Source organism: Rhipicephalus microplus, chromosome 3 (assembly GCF_043290135.1).
Source record: "Rhipicephalus microplus isolate Deutch F79 chromosome 3, USDA_Rmic, whole genome shotgun sequence".
Taxonomy (NCBI): Eukaryota; Metazoa; Arthropoda; class Arachnida; order Ixodida; family Ixodidae; genus Rhipicephalus; species Rhipicephalus microplus.
Window position 1 is genome coordinate 249735412 of NC_134702.1, and position 17584 is coordinate 249752995.

Consider the following 17584-nt stretch of genomic DNA (forward strand, 5'->3'; position numbering starts at 1 on the left):
TATATATATATATATATATATATATTCTTTTTACAGCTCATCTGGTTGTATGATTTGTAACGTATTGTCATGTTGTGCCATGTGTCTAGGGTTGCTAATTCTTCTTTTATATTCCCAGCCACTGTGAACTGTTTCTATCGCAGATGACAGAGCTAAAGAGGTGGATGACTGAGATGAACCTGAACTTCCTGTACACGAGAAGGCTTGAGAGTGTCAATCCGGTTGACATAATGGTCCGTGGTTCCCTTGACTTGGGCGTGGAAGCCATTATTTCCATTTATACCCTGGACATGGGATTCGACCCTGACTACGAAAAAAGACCAATAGAGGTGCGCAAACGAATTGTCGTTTTTCGTAAGAAGAGAAAGCGGCGTTAATAAGTGCGCTTGTTACATAAACGCGAGAATGTATTGTGGCGGTGAGGTATAATAATAGTTCTTCCCTGTTGTATTTCACAAGTGAAGATTAGTACCGTGCGTTCTCCTTTTATTTCACATTGCAACGGTAGTGATGAAATAATTCGGTAATTATTACTTTCGCTTGAACAATACTCTCATGAAGTGGCTTATGCGCGAATCGGTCATTCTTCAATACAAGTTGTTGATAGCACCGAATTAGCTCATAAAAAGATGATTTTTATGAAAAGGCCTATTCACGCACTGTGATTTCACAAAGACTGTGCTAATTTCACGCACTTATGCATGTACTTAAAAGTATGAAAAAGGGCTTCCTCACTGCATCTGCAATTGAAAGGCAATTACCTGTGCACACGGCAATTTAAATCTGTGGCAACCTTGTCAGAACAAAGACTCGAAGTGAAAGAACTTCGCAGAAAAAGAATTCCTCAGAACACCGTAGCTCATATTTGTGCAACCTAAAGATAATACGCTATGTTGATAACAAAAGGTATATACGGTATGCAATAGGTATATACGCACGTGCTGCACACGAGCCCAGGCTCTGAATCACAGCTTGGCAGATTTTTTTTCTAAATTATGATGGAATTGTGAAAATAAAGCTCTATATAAATTTCAGGCAGTGGAGTTTACAAACTCAACTTATTCTAGTTTTTTAATAATGACGCTGCATAGAATATCCCCTAGCCTACCACTTATATGAGTTTTACGCGTCATTCTCGCTGTTGTTCTTAGAAATTTGACTTTGATATTTAGTAATTCTGGCCTTAGTATTATGAGAGTCAGCTTGTTTCATTTTTTTATGCGGCAGAGATGCCTTCTTCTCTAGAAACGTTAGGGCACTGGGCAGTCACTTTGCTTTGCTAAACCTTAATAAAGCAGCAACTTCTGTAAAAAGGCAAAAAGTAACATTTATTGCCTCTGCTATAACTTTTTAAATGTCGAGAGTATGATGAAAAATTACTGCAAATTATTGGAAGGTCCTCTACTAGAAAATGACAAAACCGTAGACTGAGAATACACCTTGTTATTTTGGGTGAGCTTATCAGAATTGCGCCAAAACATGCTCTGCGTAAAAAGTGTTGAGATAGGTGGCAAGTATTTTACAAATTATGGCGAGAAAATAGTGCAATTATCATTAAATAATCTTAAAGTTTCAGTGCTTAAAGTTTCCAATAAATAACGATGACAATGTGAAGATAGCATTCAAGATTCATATACTCTACCTGTTTATGTGAATTAGCGAAATTGTTGTATTATCTAATCCATGCTATGAGCCGTGTATAGGATATTATAAAATTTATAATTTTAGGCAGCAGTAAATGCCAGAGAGTTGTTACAAAAAATTACATTTCCAAACGTTGTGAAAATTTCAAGAAACTAATAACGGCTTGAAAGGCAAATATTGGGTCACACTAAAATAAAAGTCGCGTTGATGTGTTGGACTTGTACTGCCATACAAGGTCTCCCAGCCTATTTGTGCCGATACACATTAAAAACTTGCCGACACATTCTAGGACGACGCCATCAAAGGCTCGTTACTAGCGGCTGAAACGAGTCAATCTATTTCTTTTCTATTGAGTGCTTTAGCTGGCGAGATAGTTTATTCCCTTGCGAAAAGAAGAAAATAACCTACAAATTCAAAGATAAACCTAAGAATGCGACAAAAAAACACGCAGCCCCCCCCCCCCCCATAGGTCCCTCCTGACAAAAACGGTGCGTGGTCCGCAAAAGGGTTCGTTTAGACACTTTTCTTTTCATCTGTGAGGTGCTAATGTACTTCCATAAACCAAAGATACGTGATTAATTCAAAATTTAAAAAAAATCAAGCATATCTACGCAGTCAATGATGAATAGTAGAGCGAAGCATTCGTCTGGAAGTATGTACGTACCGATGAACGGACGGATGGATGAACGGACAGAAGCACGAACGCACGAAACCATGGACGGACCGATGGACGCACTGACAAAAGCGACAATCGACGTACGGGTGAACAGATGAACAGATGGCTGGACGCAAGAACGTACTCCCGGAAAGACTATAGAAAGAACGGACGGAAGCACACACAGATTCACGGATGGACGGATGGACGAGAAGACAGATGGACGGACGGAAGCATGAACGGACAGATATACGAACGGACGGATAGATGAACGGATGGAGAGAAGCACAGATGTAAGCATGGACGGATGGATGGACGTACGGAACCATGGATGAACACACAGGCGGACGGACGGGAAAGCACAGACAGATAGACACACGGACGGACGAACGCTTTGCCCCAGTCATCATCCACTGCGCAGAGACGCCGTGAAAACGACTACAGTTCTTTAAATACATTATTCCCAAGTATGAATGGATGGATGTATCCGACTGTGCCCTTAAGATCTGGTGGTGGCACCCGCCACGAAGCCATATTGTCAAGTACTATTTTTATGTGTTTAGGGATGGAATTTCACTCACGCCTCAATTGTAGCGATCAATGGGTTAGCATCCTCCTTGATATTTCTACATGTTTAAGGTCCATTTCGCTTTCACTACCTTTAGACTCCAAAGCTTTGAAAAATTCCGCACAGTCATCTTGGACTATAGAGCGGAGCTTTTTACAGAACAATATCGAATGTTCAGCCGTTTCCTCCTCCTCTTCACACGAACTACATACCGTGTCTGTGCCTTCGTGTTTTGCTCGGTCTGCAATACTCCCGTTCTGAGAGAACAGCAGAGTACTACCTCTACAATTATCCTAGATCGTTTCCTTCGCAATATCTTGCTTGAAAGTTTAGTAGGTCTCCAACGACGATTTCGCAAGTATTACAATCTTTCACATGTCCCTCTACATTTCCTTAACCTTCTTCTTAACCGATGTTTTTTTTTTTTGGCTTGGTATTCTGCTGTTGTATGAATACTTGCTTCACATTTTTGAGTTCGCTTCTTCCATTAAGTATCGACATTCTTCATGTACAAGTAAGTGAAAACGTTCCTAGGCCAACGCTTCTCTCCCATATTTCTCAATCGCTCCTCAAAATATATCTTGGTCCTAGCTTCCCTGAACTCGAACAATGTTTATACCATGTAACCCTGTACCCCTCGATTTGAGGTATTTCCGCACGGTACCAAAGCAAGTCTACCTATTCCACGTTGTTTAATTCCCATTCTTGCTTCAACCTTTGATTCCATGCACAAGACCTATCCAAATGCGAAGCCCGGGATCATGACACCTTTTCAAATTCCTCTTAAAAGGTCATGGCTAATTAGTTTCACAGTGCCCTATTTTTCCTTACAGCTGCGTTGCTTTTACCTTTAGTAGTTACGAATCTATCGTGCTTCTTTTGGTACTCAACCCCATTCTTTATTCATACGCCCACATATTTGTATTATCCACTATTTATAGTGTGACCTCCTCTATCTTATGCTCACTGCCTGCGTTATCATTTAAAATTATGACAGCCAATTCTTCCGTACTGAAATTTAAATCTAACCTATCTTTCTTATTACCGCAGATGTCTACTAACACCTGCAAATCTGTCTTGTTGCCGCCTATTGATACTATGTCATCTGCTGACTTCAATGCTGGTAATGACTGTTCAACGTGTTTTTCTTGCTTGGCAAAAGAGGGGCTGAAGTGGCGTCGACACCTCTTTAATTTGGCTTCTAGTGCTTGTCGATACAGCTTAAATAACAAAGGTGACAAGGGACACCCCTGTCAAAGCCCGCGTTGTGTCACTATAGGTATATGTCTGTAGTCTTTTTTTCACTATCTGCATCACCAGCCTGAAAACTACTCATGGTAATGCTATAGGGTGGTAGTTGTTTATGTCGGCTTTGTCCCCCTTTCTTTTATAGATCACGCTCATCCTGCTTAGTTTTCTCCCCTTGAGGGCTTCACCATCCATTATTGCTTTTCTTGCTGCCTCTCTTAATGTTTGTTTAGAGTTCGGTCCTAGTTTCTCTATTAGCTTAACTCGAATGCCGTCTGGGCCTGTTTCTGTGCTATTGGGAACCCTTTTTCTTGCCGTTTTTCACTCTCGCTGTTCCCGTGGAGCTACTGCGCTAGTTGGTCCATTCTCGTCTGGTATGGTGCACGCAGCGCTTTCTTGGGGATGAAAATTTTCTGTCGACATCGTTCTTATATATAACATTGTCTCATTCCCTACTATCCTAATTCCTTCACCTGTAGTTATAATTATCTGTTCCATGCTTTTATTATTAGCATTACTTAGAGCAATGAGATGGTTTCAGAACTTTTCAGCTGCCTTTTAATCTTTTTTTTACTTGCACCGTCTATTCTATTGCGTCCCCTTCTAAACTTTTCACTTTTAAGAATGGACGCTTCTCTTCTACAGCACAAAAGGTTATCCTATTATCTTTTGAGTTCATCTTTTGGTTCGACCCTCTGTTTAGCATACCTTTGTTTCCTGGAGGCTTCCTGGTGTCTTTCTATGGCTCTGTGAACTTCCTAACCTTACCAGCTCTTGCGTGTGTGTCTCCTTGTCTTGGTCGATTTGACTCGTACATTAGCAAGCTCTTACTCAATCAAGTTAGATTTGTGTACGTCTGCTCTGTTTTAGTATCTTCAATGACTATTTCCTCAATCTCTTTGGTTGCTATTTTTCTCTGCCTTTCTGAGTAAATATTACCTTGTGGTTGCTCATATTTTTTTCCTTCCCACTTTCATTTCTCTTCTAAAACATAGCTTCATACGTTTGTGATCACTACCTTAGCTTCTGGACCCCTATTTATATTTGTTCATCACCCTTAGCCGATCACACATTTTATGTGACATCATTGCACAATCTATCGTCGACTGCAGCCTTCCCATTTCCAATAATATCTGCCCTTCGCACTTCTCGCTACAGTCTCAAACAAATAAATCATGCCTTTCACGTTTATTCATTAGCATTCTGCCTCTTGGATCAGTATATTCATGCATGTCTATGTGCGCATTCATATCTTCTAATTTATTCTTAGCACTCGTCTCTTAGTTCATCAATGTAATTTCCTCTGCACTGCCCGATTATTTATTTTATTCTCTGTATTTTGTCTCTGTCCACAAGTATGCAAAATATCTTCAACTTTCCCTTTTAGCCATAAATGTTCCGCTACAAATATAAAACGTATGAAAACAATGCCATCTATTAAGCAACTCGTAAACTAGAGTTGGCTACTAACTACTACTACGACCACAAAGGAGGAAATGACCCACGACCTAAGGAGCTTTGCCCCAAAAAATATAAACGCCTGGCTTGACCGTTCCCGCACCTGTGCACGCTAACTTGGCTTATTGCGACCGACGGCATGTGACCCAGTGAGCCGTCGCTTAAACTGCAACAAGGCTGCGAAGAACGTGAAGGGTCTCTGATGGCACACCTTCTACTTTTGGCCACGTCAGCGAGCAACGCTGCGACTGCTTTCGCTTAAAACCGCGAGGGAAGCATATCGTTTGTACTCGACACAATATGGAGCACTATGATACGAGCGTGCTATCAGGATTCGGCGTACAACATTGACGGATATTTCGAGAATTTTCAACAAGCAGAAAAACACTAATGGTTAGTTGACAGGAGTTGTAAAGCTACCGAAGCTGTGTTTTGCAACTCGGTTATCACTTTATTAGTGAAATTTTCCGACTTAATTCACTGTTTGAAACAATAGGTGTTTTTCAGTGCTTAAGATAATTGCAAAATGTATTATTCTAGTAAATTATTCTTTCTTTAAGTATACCTGCACTACTTGAAGGCATCATTGCAGAAGAGAAATACACAGGGAAGCATATTGTTACATGAGAAGAAGTACTATAAAAACAAGATGACCATGCAGCTCACTAAGCAGCACTGAGTGGGCTGAGGCGTCGTGCTCTCCAAGGAGCTGTCGCATTTGGTGTGGTAGTTTGGAGGGGCAGCTGTCACAAAGGTTCCCCTCTGCAAGGATCTGTTGGAGACGCAGAATGAAAATCAATGCCAGCAGAAAACGCGAGCCTTTTTTGCTTCAAGTGCCACCGCCAAGCACCGTTTTTATTTTGTTCCATCTGCAGTCGTGCGCTCTCCGTTTCGCGCGCCGTCCAATCGAGGGTGCTACAGGGCTCCCCGTGTAGACAAAAAGTCGAAATGTGACATGTTTCGGGCAGTCCAACGAGAGGTCAAGCGTAGATGATATGCTATCTATAGCGGTTTCCTGGTATGCCGGCTTACGTCAGTCCAAGCTGCTTGTTTCTACTCGACCATTTTGCAGAAGTGTGGCAGTTTTTTGGGTGCATTTAAAGACGAGGAACGGTGCGTTATAGGCTGGCGTTAAAGCGGGTTGACCATGTCGTGGCGCACGAAAACATGTGTGGAAGTGGCCAGATCAGGATGGAAATACATTTCCCTGTGATCGGAAGGTCGGGGTGGAGTGGGTTTTGCACGCAATTCAGGAGACGTCGTAGGAATTCTTGTGGCAAAACTGGTTGTTGCTTTGAGATTAAGAAGTGTACAGGGACCCGCAAAGAACCTCCATACACCAACTCTGCTGCGGATCACAGTAGATCCGCCCAAATAAGACTCCTTATACCTAGAAGCACCAGCGGCAAGGCATCGACACAGGTGGCTCTATGGAGGCGGATGGTCAAGGTGGTATTCAATTGACAGTGAAAGCGTTCCACCGTGTCGTTGGCACGCGGATGATGAGCAATGGTACGGCAATGTCTTGCTTCGAGGATGCGATTAAGGAAATTGAACAGCGTGGACTTGAATTGACGGCCATGGTCTCTCGTCACGGCGTCAAGACAGCCGAAACGAGATACCCACGTAGAAATTAAAGCGTGGACAACTGTCTCAGCGCCAATATCTTGAATGGAAACAGCCTTTCGCCAGCGTGTGAAACGATTGACCATAGTGATTAAAGAACGAAAGCCTCGAGACACTAGTAGAGGGCCCACAATGTCTAGATATACATGGTTGAAGCGACGTCTGGGTGGAAGGAATGCTTGGGCAGGCGTCTTGTTATAACGGGAGAAATTTGTCATCTGTCAGGGCAGGCAACGTGCCTCCAATCCCGCACATCCCCATTGATTTCAGGCCAGACATAGCGCTGGTTGAGAATACGTTGTGTAGCCCGAATGCCAGGGGGAAAGATGTCAGGTAAGGATCAGAAAACGGTGTGACCTAATCAAGCGGGAGTGAAAGAGCGGGGAATTCAAGCTGACACATCACACAACAATGGCTCAGATAAGAATGTTTGCGGCACCAGGCGTAGTCGCAGGGCACGAGTGTTCTCTCAAAAAGCGAAGAGCTCTTCATTGTTCTGCGGCGCGGCGGAAATGCGGCCCAGTCGATGACTAGAGATGGAGAGTCAACCACGGCTATATGAGAAAGAGCATCCGTGGCGGTGTTGTCAGCGCCTTCGATGCGATTGATATCAGTCGTGAATCCTGAGGTATAAGCGAGATGAAAGAGTTCACGGAGCACGTACTTGGACGAGTTTGTGTAGAAAACATACGCCAGTGGCTTATGATCAGTCAGCACGTAAAACGAGCGTCGTCCCCGAAAAATGACGAATGTGCTGTATCATGAAGTGAATGGCTAGTAACTCCAAACTGAAAACGCTGTAGTGGTTGTCAGCTGGAAGTAGCTTCCGAGAGTAAAAAAAAAATGACAGCATATCCTCGAACTGAATGATGGAGAGTGGGGCGAAGCATTCGTCTGTCCATTCGTTCTTGCTTCCATCCGTCTGTGTGATCGTCCATGTGTCCAACCCCCCGTCCGTGCGTGCGTCTGTTCGTGCGTCCGTCCCAGTATCCGTCCCTGCGTCCATTTGTGTGTCCATCCATGCATCTGTCTGTGTGTCCGTTTGTCCACCTTTTCTACACTCCAAGTGTCACCATCTCGATTTTTTTCATCACATATTCCTCATATAGACGCACCGCCATCCTGGGGACAGTACAATGACTAAACAACAGTGGGGACACGCACACTTTGTTACGACTTGCGCTTCGGGTCTACTTCCCACCTTTAACCACCTTGACTTCCTGGTATATACTAGTTCACTCTATTCATAGCACTGCGGCCCAACGCTCGCTAAATCTTTTTAAAACCAAGGAAATTACACCCAGCTAGTATAACGTAGCAACATTTTCCTGTCTTATAGTGCTCAATGTTCATGGCAATGGCTGCTAATGGGAAATGAGAGACAGGATAATTCGACTTTTACTTTCTTACGGCTTGCGCTTCGTATCTACTTCCCACCTTTAACCACCTCGAGGTCATTTTTGGTATATACTAGTTAATTCTACTCATGGCACTGCTGCTCAACCCTTCCTATACCTTTCTGAAACTAAGGAGGTTACACCCAGCGAGCATAACGTAGCAACCCTTTCTTGTCAGATAGTGCTCAATGTACATGCCAATGGGTGCTAATAGGGATCGCAGCGTTCGCGTTAACTAAAAGCCGAATGCTCCTGTCTTTCGTTCACCATTAGCAGCCATCGGCATCTATATTTAGCACTATCTTTTATTGTTCAACAACACACAATAGAAATTTCTCTCCGGCCCCACCTTCGAGGTCAAAATGTTATACTTGTTACATGCTACGACGGCTACGAGGGTCAAACGGGTGCCGCTATAAGGAGCTTCACCCCTAAAAGACAAGGGTCTACACTCGGAGTTAGTACACTGCTGAGAGACGGCTCCAACAGTTACGCTTGATGCGTCTACCATCAACCGAGTAGGGGTGCTGTTGCGTGCATGTATAAGAGGCACATCGTTGGCGATCGCTTGCTTGGCGGCAGTAAAGGTTGCTCAGGCTTCTGATGACCAAGGGATGGCAGAGAACGGACAGGCTTTTAGAAGAATGAAGTCGGTGAGTGGTTGAAGCAGTTCTGCGCCGTGTTGTATAAAGGGCATTGAAAATTTTACGAATGCCTGGAATTGGCATTACTGGCGCACTGTTGTAGGCTGAGGAATATTATGGATTGTTTTAACGTGGGACTGGAGAGGGCATATACTTTTTGGTGATATGTGATGGCCCGAAATCTGGAGCTTGGATGCGCTGAAAATACACTTAGAGACGCTCACCACGAGGCCTTACTGCTGCAGGCATTGAAACAGAGCATGGAGATACTGCTCATGCTCTTCAGGCGTTCGGCTGGCGATGAGGAAATCATCAAGATACTTTAACACAGTCGAAAGGCATTGTGTGATCTCAAGAATGAACCACTGGAAGGTGTGAGCCAAATTGCGCAGCCCAAAAGCCATCCGCACGTATTCAAACAAACCAAAAGGTGTCATGATGGTGGTCGTATGTATGTCGGCGGGCTCGAAGGGAATCTGGTGGTACGCCTCGACAAGGTCCACTTTGCTAAAAATGGTCCAGCCATTGAAGCGTGATGTAAAGTTCTGGATGTGAGGTAGCGGATAGCTGTCGTGGACAATCTCGGCGTTCGATGCTTTATAGTCTCCAGAAAGATGCCAGTTATCGGGATTGCACTTTGCCACTAAATTCAGGGGAGAAGTCAAGCGCTTGCCGACGGGCGCGTCATGCCAAGCTGTAGCATGTAGTAAAACTCCCTCTTCGCGATCGCTAAGCGGTCTGCGAACGGATGGCGTGGTCGAGTGGTCCCTGGTGGACCATGGGTGACGATGTGGTTCGTTATTGCATGTTTAGGTGGCTTCGTGAGATTGCATGGCTTAATTATTCTCGGGAAACTTCTCGAGATTTTTTTCAACGGTGAGGAAGGTTTCATCATGAGGATGGCCATGGGAGCAGTGTCGGACAGGGCCCCAGGGCTGTGTGATGTGATTGTGCGCATTTAAAAAGTGCGCAACTTCATCAGCCAGAAGAAGATGAAGATAACGCTCGGTTGTGCCACGTGTGGGCGTGAACATTTTCGTCCAATGAGGTCCCTCCACGGAGATTTAGGAGAGCCACTGGAGAAGAACAGCGAAGCGATAGGCAGACGTGCCCGAATCGGAACCGAGTGAAAAATGTGGCCAGGGCGCGGGAATGGCGGCCAGCAGAGCTTCTGCATCAAGGTCCCAGTGGTCTCGCACCTAGACACAGAGCTTATTCTCGTCACCTGACGTGGGCCAGGCTTGTTCTGGTCTTCTGGCGTTGGCCAAGAAACGTCTCCGGCTTCGTATGCGAGCTGTGGCTGCCGAAGGCCGAAAGGTCACTGACTTCGATCAGCCCGACGCTTCCTGCCGTGCCAGTCAACCACGTAAGCGTCTCAAGCTAATCACCAGTCTTTCCCTTGCTGCACGAGTGCGTATTCACCATTACTCGGTCGCATCAGTTAGAAGCCCCACATCACTGCTGTCATTGTTTGCGTGAGTACGTCCATGTCTTGGTAGCAGAGTCTCCGCTGCAAGCACCGCGTCCCTCTATGTTGTGAGAAGGCGTATTTTCCATCGAAAAGTTATGTCCATGCACTGTTCACGTCTTTAGCTGTTTGTTCTTTTTACTAACCTCTTTATAGTTATGTATGCTGTGTTCTTTGTCTGCTAATTGTCTTTTAGCGGTTTTTTATTATATTGAGTTGTAGGGATTAGGGTGGAAGCAAATGGTCTCGTCTGCTCTTCTCGCCATGATGGTTATGTCATCGCTGGTTTTTGCTTTACACGAACCAACACGAGAGTTTGTCCTTTGAACAGCCTCGTGACAGAGTGGAGAGACGAGTCTGACCATTGACGAGGCGGTGATGCCTCACACTGGCGTTGAAGTCCAAGCATGAGAGGAAGTCTGAACCAACGATGAGCTGAACTACGTCTGCGATGACAAAACCCACATAAAATGCGGTGAAGGTCAAGGGTAAGAGATCAAAATTCACATGTCGCTATTGCAGAGGCGCCGGCGGCGCGAAGCGGTTGGCCTGGTGACTGAATGATCAGCCTATGTCAGGTGCACAAAGCTAACTTCTTCGCCCGTATTTATAAGCAACTTAGCGCAGGATAGCTGGTCTGTTATCATGAAAAGTTGGGTGGGACGAGAAGCCACATCACATTCCGCCGTCAGTGATCTCAGCGAGTGTGATCCAGCCATGAACAGCGGTGTTTCCAAGTTGTGGCTCAGTGTCTGAAACGCCGGTGGTACCAGCACATAGGTGGAGGGCTGAGACTCCGAGATTCTTTTGTGCGTCGAAGAGTTCGATGACTGGAAAGAGGCGAATGAGTCTCGGGGAGGACGCTTCGGAGTGTGGCAATTCAGGTGGCGAGTTCATCGATCCTATCTTCAAGTCGTGTTAACGCCGTGTCTGTTGGTGGCTCGGCAGCGTTCAAGGGTGAGGTGGTCACGTCGTGAACCTGTTCATTGAGTTCCACTGGTCGGACAAGGTTCGCCTCACCGACCGCTGCGACTACGAGATACATTGGCAGAGAAAGACGTTGAAGAAAGAGCTCACAAAGCAGCGTTGAGTGAGCTGAGGCGTCGTGCTTCGCAAAGAGCGGTCACATTCGGCGCGGTCGTTCGGAGAGGCGCCTGTCACCGAGGTCCCCCTCTGCAAACGCGTTCCGATCGCATGAATAGCTCCAGGACCTTCGTCTTCAGGTGCTGATATGGCGTAGTGTCTGAGCGGTTGGAGAGGACGTCGGAAAGCTTACTTGAAACATCAGCAGGAAGTACTGCGGCATCGTGACAGTAGCGTGGCTTTTCCGAACCGATGCGGTACAGCGAGAATCGCGCCTCAACCTGGTGAAAACAAGTTTGCGGGTTCTGGGGTCAGAAAGATGGGATACGCAGTTGCACCGCCGATACGTCCTGCAGATTGGAGGCTTGTTCAGTTAAGGACGCGTTAGAATCAGTAAATCTCGTCGCCCTAGGCCCTTATTGTAGGCATAAGCCGCAGGGGTGAAGAAAAGATGCACCTTAATAACAATTGACGCCAGCAGGAAAGGCGAGCCTTTTCTTCTCTAACCACTGTCAAGCGCCGTCTTTTTTATTGCGATGGCAATTATATGGACATTCTCGGCTGAATTTCGCCGCCGGCGTTGGCGTCGGCGTCAACGTGAATGTCGGCGTCGTTGTCAAGCATCGTATATGCGTACATATCTATATGTATGAAGACGCAAGAAAGAAAACACCCCAGAAAAGAGCCTCTGGCGAGCGGAATCGAATGTGGAACCTCCGCGTACTGTAGTCGAGGCGTTAATCACTGAACCACCGAGAGGTACCGCCTTCAACGTTCAAACGGCAAGCTGTTTATATCTACTACTTACCGCTATTCGCGGGTATCCTGGAAAGGGGGAGAGGAACTATTTTGTTTTCAGCATTATCTGCAAGATGGCGCAGTGAGCGCGCGGTGGCTTTCATCTTTAACACATACTTTGGCCCACGTAGAGATTAAGGGGGAGTACGCTCGATTGCCATCCCTTATCTTCCAATGGGGAGAATTGTACGTGTTGCTCGCTTTTCGGTTTCACTGGAACGATTCTGTTGTAGTTACCGGGCGCACAAAGGTCCCTGCAATTGTTGCACAGCCTCCTTTTGCGAAAAGGACGCAATTTTGAAAATCGGCGAAGTAACAATTGAGATGCTTATTGACGTTATTCAGTACCTGTGTGTACGTTTGGTGTGACCTTTGTGTGTGAGAAACGCGGGGCACGTTTCCATCTGCTTGCCATTAGGCACGTGATCTTCACATTTGTAGCTGTTGCGTTCAGTGCTTCGCTTTTGCCGAAAAGCTGTGACTTTTTTTCTTCCGTTTGCTGTCGCGCCCTCTTAGTTTTGCGTACCATCTAAACGAGGGTGCTACAAAGACCAAAACAGTTATTAACCAAAATTCTGGTAAGAGCATGGTAGTATGTCTCTGGAGGATGCTTCACTGTGGCAGTCAATCTACTGTGGAAGCCGACTCAACTGGGATAATGCGTGCGGAAAAAAGGAGTGTTGGTTGGCGTTTGTTCGGAAAAAACTTTCTCATAATTTTTTCATGGTGGTCACTGCTCCTGTATCATGAATGAAGAAGTGGAAGGTAAAATGTTGACATATTTCACAGAGTAATTCTAATTTAGAGTTTTCCTTCGTGTGGCTAACAAATTTCTTATTAGTCGCAGTGATCTTGGCTCTGAAGTCACAGATGCTACTTAGAAAACCAGATGAGCGGTTCTGTACAAGATCTAGCATATTAGAGCTTTGTTTGTGGCTGCCACGCCACGCATGCACACTCTAAGATAGGTGGGACACTCGAAAAAACGAGTAGGTCTTTGATTTCCGGAGGAGGTAACCGGAAGTCTCACTTAACAACGTGTTGCATTCTGAAGAATGTCACTATGACATACTCAACGTGTTCGGTTCAGGTAAGCATTGATGGAAAGTAAACACCAAGGTATTTATACTCAGTTACTCGAGTTATGTGGTTCGTAACTAATGTATAATCATGCTTCTAGATATCATGTTTACGAGCAAAAGAGACGCATCTGCACCTACTAGGGTGCAGAGACATACGCCACTTATCACACCACTGCATAATGCTGTCTAATTGGTATGACACATCCTATGCGAGAATTAGCAACACAACTTTGGCCGTCGTGGCGTCAGAAAACCTGCCTGAATATATTTAAAGTCTGAATAAAGACAGCTTTTGCAGCACGCATGCTTGACAAAACCAAGGCAGGCATAACTTACAATGCAGAGCTCAAATTATTCTGTTTCTATGTCAATGCGACAACGATACGGTGCAAAACGGAACAGACCACATGAGGCAAAGTGGAGAGCGTAATGCATCCAGCGGCTGCTTCACAACAGAACCTGTCTCCTCCAAAACGAAGGGGGCTAAAAAAGTGCGTTACATAGAAGAAGATAAGTCACAATATATTTGCTCTTTCATTTGGATAACGTATACCACTACAAGATTTTCGGAATCGCCACGCGCATCCCAGGAGGTGTTTAATTGAACACCCCAAGTGATGTTCACAAATCATTCAGAATAAACGCTGTTGACAATCACGTGTGTCTGCGAGAATAAATATCTCAAATCACCATCAAATGGTAAAAGTCATCGTTCTGCGAAAGCTAAGCGCGTTTTCTTTTTGCGCGCAAGAGAGAGCTGAAAGTGCAAACCATTTTTTTTGTTTTTTTTCCTCATAGATCAACTACAGCAAAGAACAACAACAGTGGTTAAAAGAGAGGAGCCTGAGATTCAGCCGAACGAATGAGAACTACTACGCCATGCTTTTCCTGAAATATGGAGTAGAGCGTGGTCAAGATCTTGTACTCGCTAAGAAAATCTTAGCGTACGAAGAACGACGTGAGTTTGTTTTTTTTAATCTCTGCAAATGCACAGGTGTGCAAAAAGTGAGCCTGCTACTGCGACAAACACTTTACATAAATAATGTAGATTTATATGTGTGTTGTAACATCCCGAAATTACCATATGAATATAGAGACCCCGTAGTGGGAGGCTCCAGAAGATTTGACCACCTGGGGTTCTTTAGCATGCTCCATTCTGAAGACACAAGCCTACAACATTTCCGCCTCAATTGAAAACGCAGCCCCCACAGACGGGACTCGATGCCGCGACCTGCGGGTCAACAGCCGAGTACCTTAGCCACTAGTCCACCTCGGTGGCACAGCATAAATAATGTATTAGTAAATTTAGCATTCTTTGGCATGGACCTGCTATACCTATTCCAAAAACATACTTGTGGGCGCATATGCATTTAAAATTTCAATGAAGTACTGCTACTTCCAAGTAAAAAAAAAGGATTCCTGATAAGCCGTCCGCCAAACAAGACTTCATGTGAAATAGATTGTGGCGTCACTGAAAATGTAGTAATAACTTGCCCGACATAACGACCAGTATTATGCACACAGCTTCTGCTTGTCCTTCATTCGTGTTTTTTTAGTTTATTGGTGTTGGCGCCCAGGTTTGTCATCAGTAATTTCCCCTTTTCAAGAATTATGGTTGAAATAATTGGGGTATTTAATCACATTTCTTCAGACAGATGACGCGTTACGTTGAAGAATTTATTATGCAGAAATTTCGTCATTGGCGTCAGTATCTTTGTTGTTTGTGAGCTAAAAACATTGTCCAGAGCTTGAGAATCAGGAAAGATGCAAATAAAATGAATGATACAAACATTCCGGTCCCATAGAAGACCAAAGCATTGCAGTTTGCGTGATAAGAAAGCGTTTTGCTCCACACCACATTGTTTTTGGAAATTTCTATGATACAAAAAAACTAAATGATTCTCACAGTGCCTCCTTGGTGCATTAAACATTCCGTGGTGGAAGCGTAGAATTGCGCCGAGCATCAAAAGATATGAATGAACAGGTGAGCGTTTTAAGAGCCAGGTACTCACAAAACGCTCAATTACGCTTGTCGTCATCTGTAGAAGCATCAAAAGTGAACAGCTGCAAAGGTACGCGTGTTTCCCTGTAGACGCGCAGTCGGCTCTTCGCTGAATCGCAAAAGAAGTGTTTATGGCGTACTAGGCACTAACCGACTAGCACTCAATGTTACTCTTAAATGAATGTTACGCGCACGGTTGAGATCTGACAGCACGGTTGAGACATGTAGCTTGAACCAAAAAATGCTAACAATTCAGAACGCGATGCACACGAGTCCTGATGACGCTATTGCGATCTGCTCTTGAAGGCGAAGATAAATAGTCTCGCACTTCTATTGCTGCTATGATGAGTTTGAGTTAGTTTTGTGAATGAGAGCTTTTGTGAAGTTTGATAGAATAACCGGGATTACACTTAGCTATGCGCCCGTTTTCAGTGTCTATTTCAATAATATGCAAAACGTATGTAATCCTGTAGTGCAAATTGTTTCTAGGCGGACGCTTGGGTCCTAGTGGGTACCCTGTGTACTAAAGGTGTGCACTCAAGTATTGTTACTATGATTTTAAAGCGTTCTAGAATAAATAAATGTTCATTACTGAGAAATGTCAAGTTCATTTCATTGTTATAAATTAATGTGAACAGAAACTGTAGGTATCTATGTCTTAAGTAAATCTGTGCGTTTTTATTGTAGTTGCGCACAGCTGTTGTCGCGCACATGAAATAGAATGATAGCTTTTGCCAAAATAAATGTTGTGCTGTTCTTATAACGTTGCTAGATTTCAAATGTGTCGCAACGCCCAAAAAGCAAATATCCGTGTATTTACCGCCTATATGAATGATATAATACACCATCATTTTCATCATCATAGCAGATCTTACAAGTGATGGTGGTTCTATGGTACTGATGTATTGAATCGTAATTATATTTAATATTATTGCAAATATAATTATCAATAGGCCAACATGAACAGTGATGATCAATTAACCACACCGGATAAGTTACATTCGTCTTATACGAACCCCCTGGTGACCGCTTAATTTTCTATACATCACCTTAGCTTAGCCTTGGTGTTTGTACTTCTCGTAAAAAAGTATTCTTATCATCTTGAATTACTTAAGTTCGCCTGAATAGAATATGTGCCAGTTGCAATCCTTTTATTTATACTCTTCACAGAATTTCCTTCCATGTCTTATTTATTTATTATTGCAGTTTTTCAAAGTTCAAAAGACGAAAAACACCACGAGAAAAATATCACGCAACAGCAGCGCATCGATCTCACGCAATGGCAGCGCATCGCGCCCACTCTATGGGACGTTAAAACATCCCAGCTCAGTAAAGATTGCAATGTCACATTCTCATTTATGCCATTCATGCCACGCTATACTTGACGTGCGTCAAAATGCTATGCATGGAAAACTTGCGATTCACGAGACGACAGTTCACTTGTGGCACTATGACGCAAAAATTTTGGCCTGTGTGTCTGTACATTTGGCTGTTTGTTCGCAGTAACGATAACCCAAACGGCCAACCCCATCCGCGGCACCCACCAATATTTCTTATGTTTCAGCGTTCATACTTGTGTGACTGTCAATTAAAAAGCAATTATTGCGCATATCTAAGGCACCATAAAACATGTCAATATTTTGTATGTGTGTCTTTTTACTTGGGAAGGCATACATACTTAATTATAAAGACCGTAGCATTTATCATGCTGCGATGACAATGCTACGGTATGCTCGAAAAGGCAAGTGTGTCTAACGCTTTGCTAAGACGGCACGGTGGTGGAACCTGCCCGTTTCTGTGCGTTTTACTCCTTATCAGCTCCGAGACAAGCGTGCGTGCCTTTCTTTGTTTTTGAAGATAACTGCCAGATAACTCTTGCGTCTAACGTGCCTCGATTCGCTCGTTCGCTTT

The 17584-nt window shown here is 44.3% G+C and overlaps 1 protein-coding gene across 1 annotated transcript in view; it reads left to right on the forward strand.

Moving 5' to 3' along the window:
* The window catches only part of LOC142803186 (neprilysin-1-like), a 163739-nt gene that overhangs the window by 68782 nt on the left and 77373 nt on the right, over window positions 1-17584 (forward strand). Inside the window, exons 5-6 of the mRNA XM_075888280.1 lie at window positions 144-329; window positions 14470-14629. Of these exons, the coding sequence (XP_075744395.1) occupies window positions 144-329; window positions 14470-14629 (346 nt within the window). The remainder of the gene's footprint in view (window positions 1-143; window positions 330-14469; window positions 14630-17584) is intronic.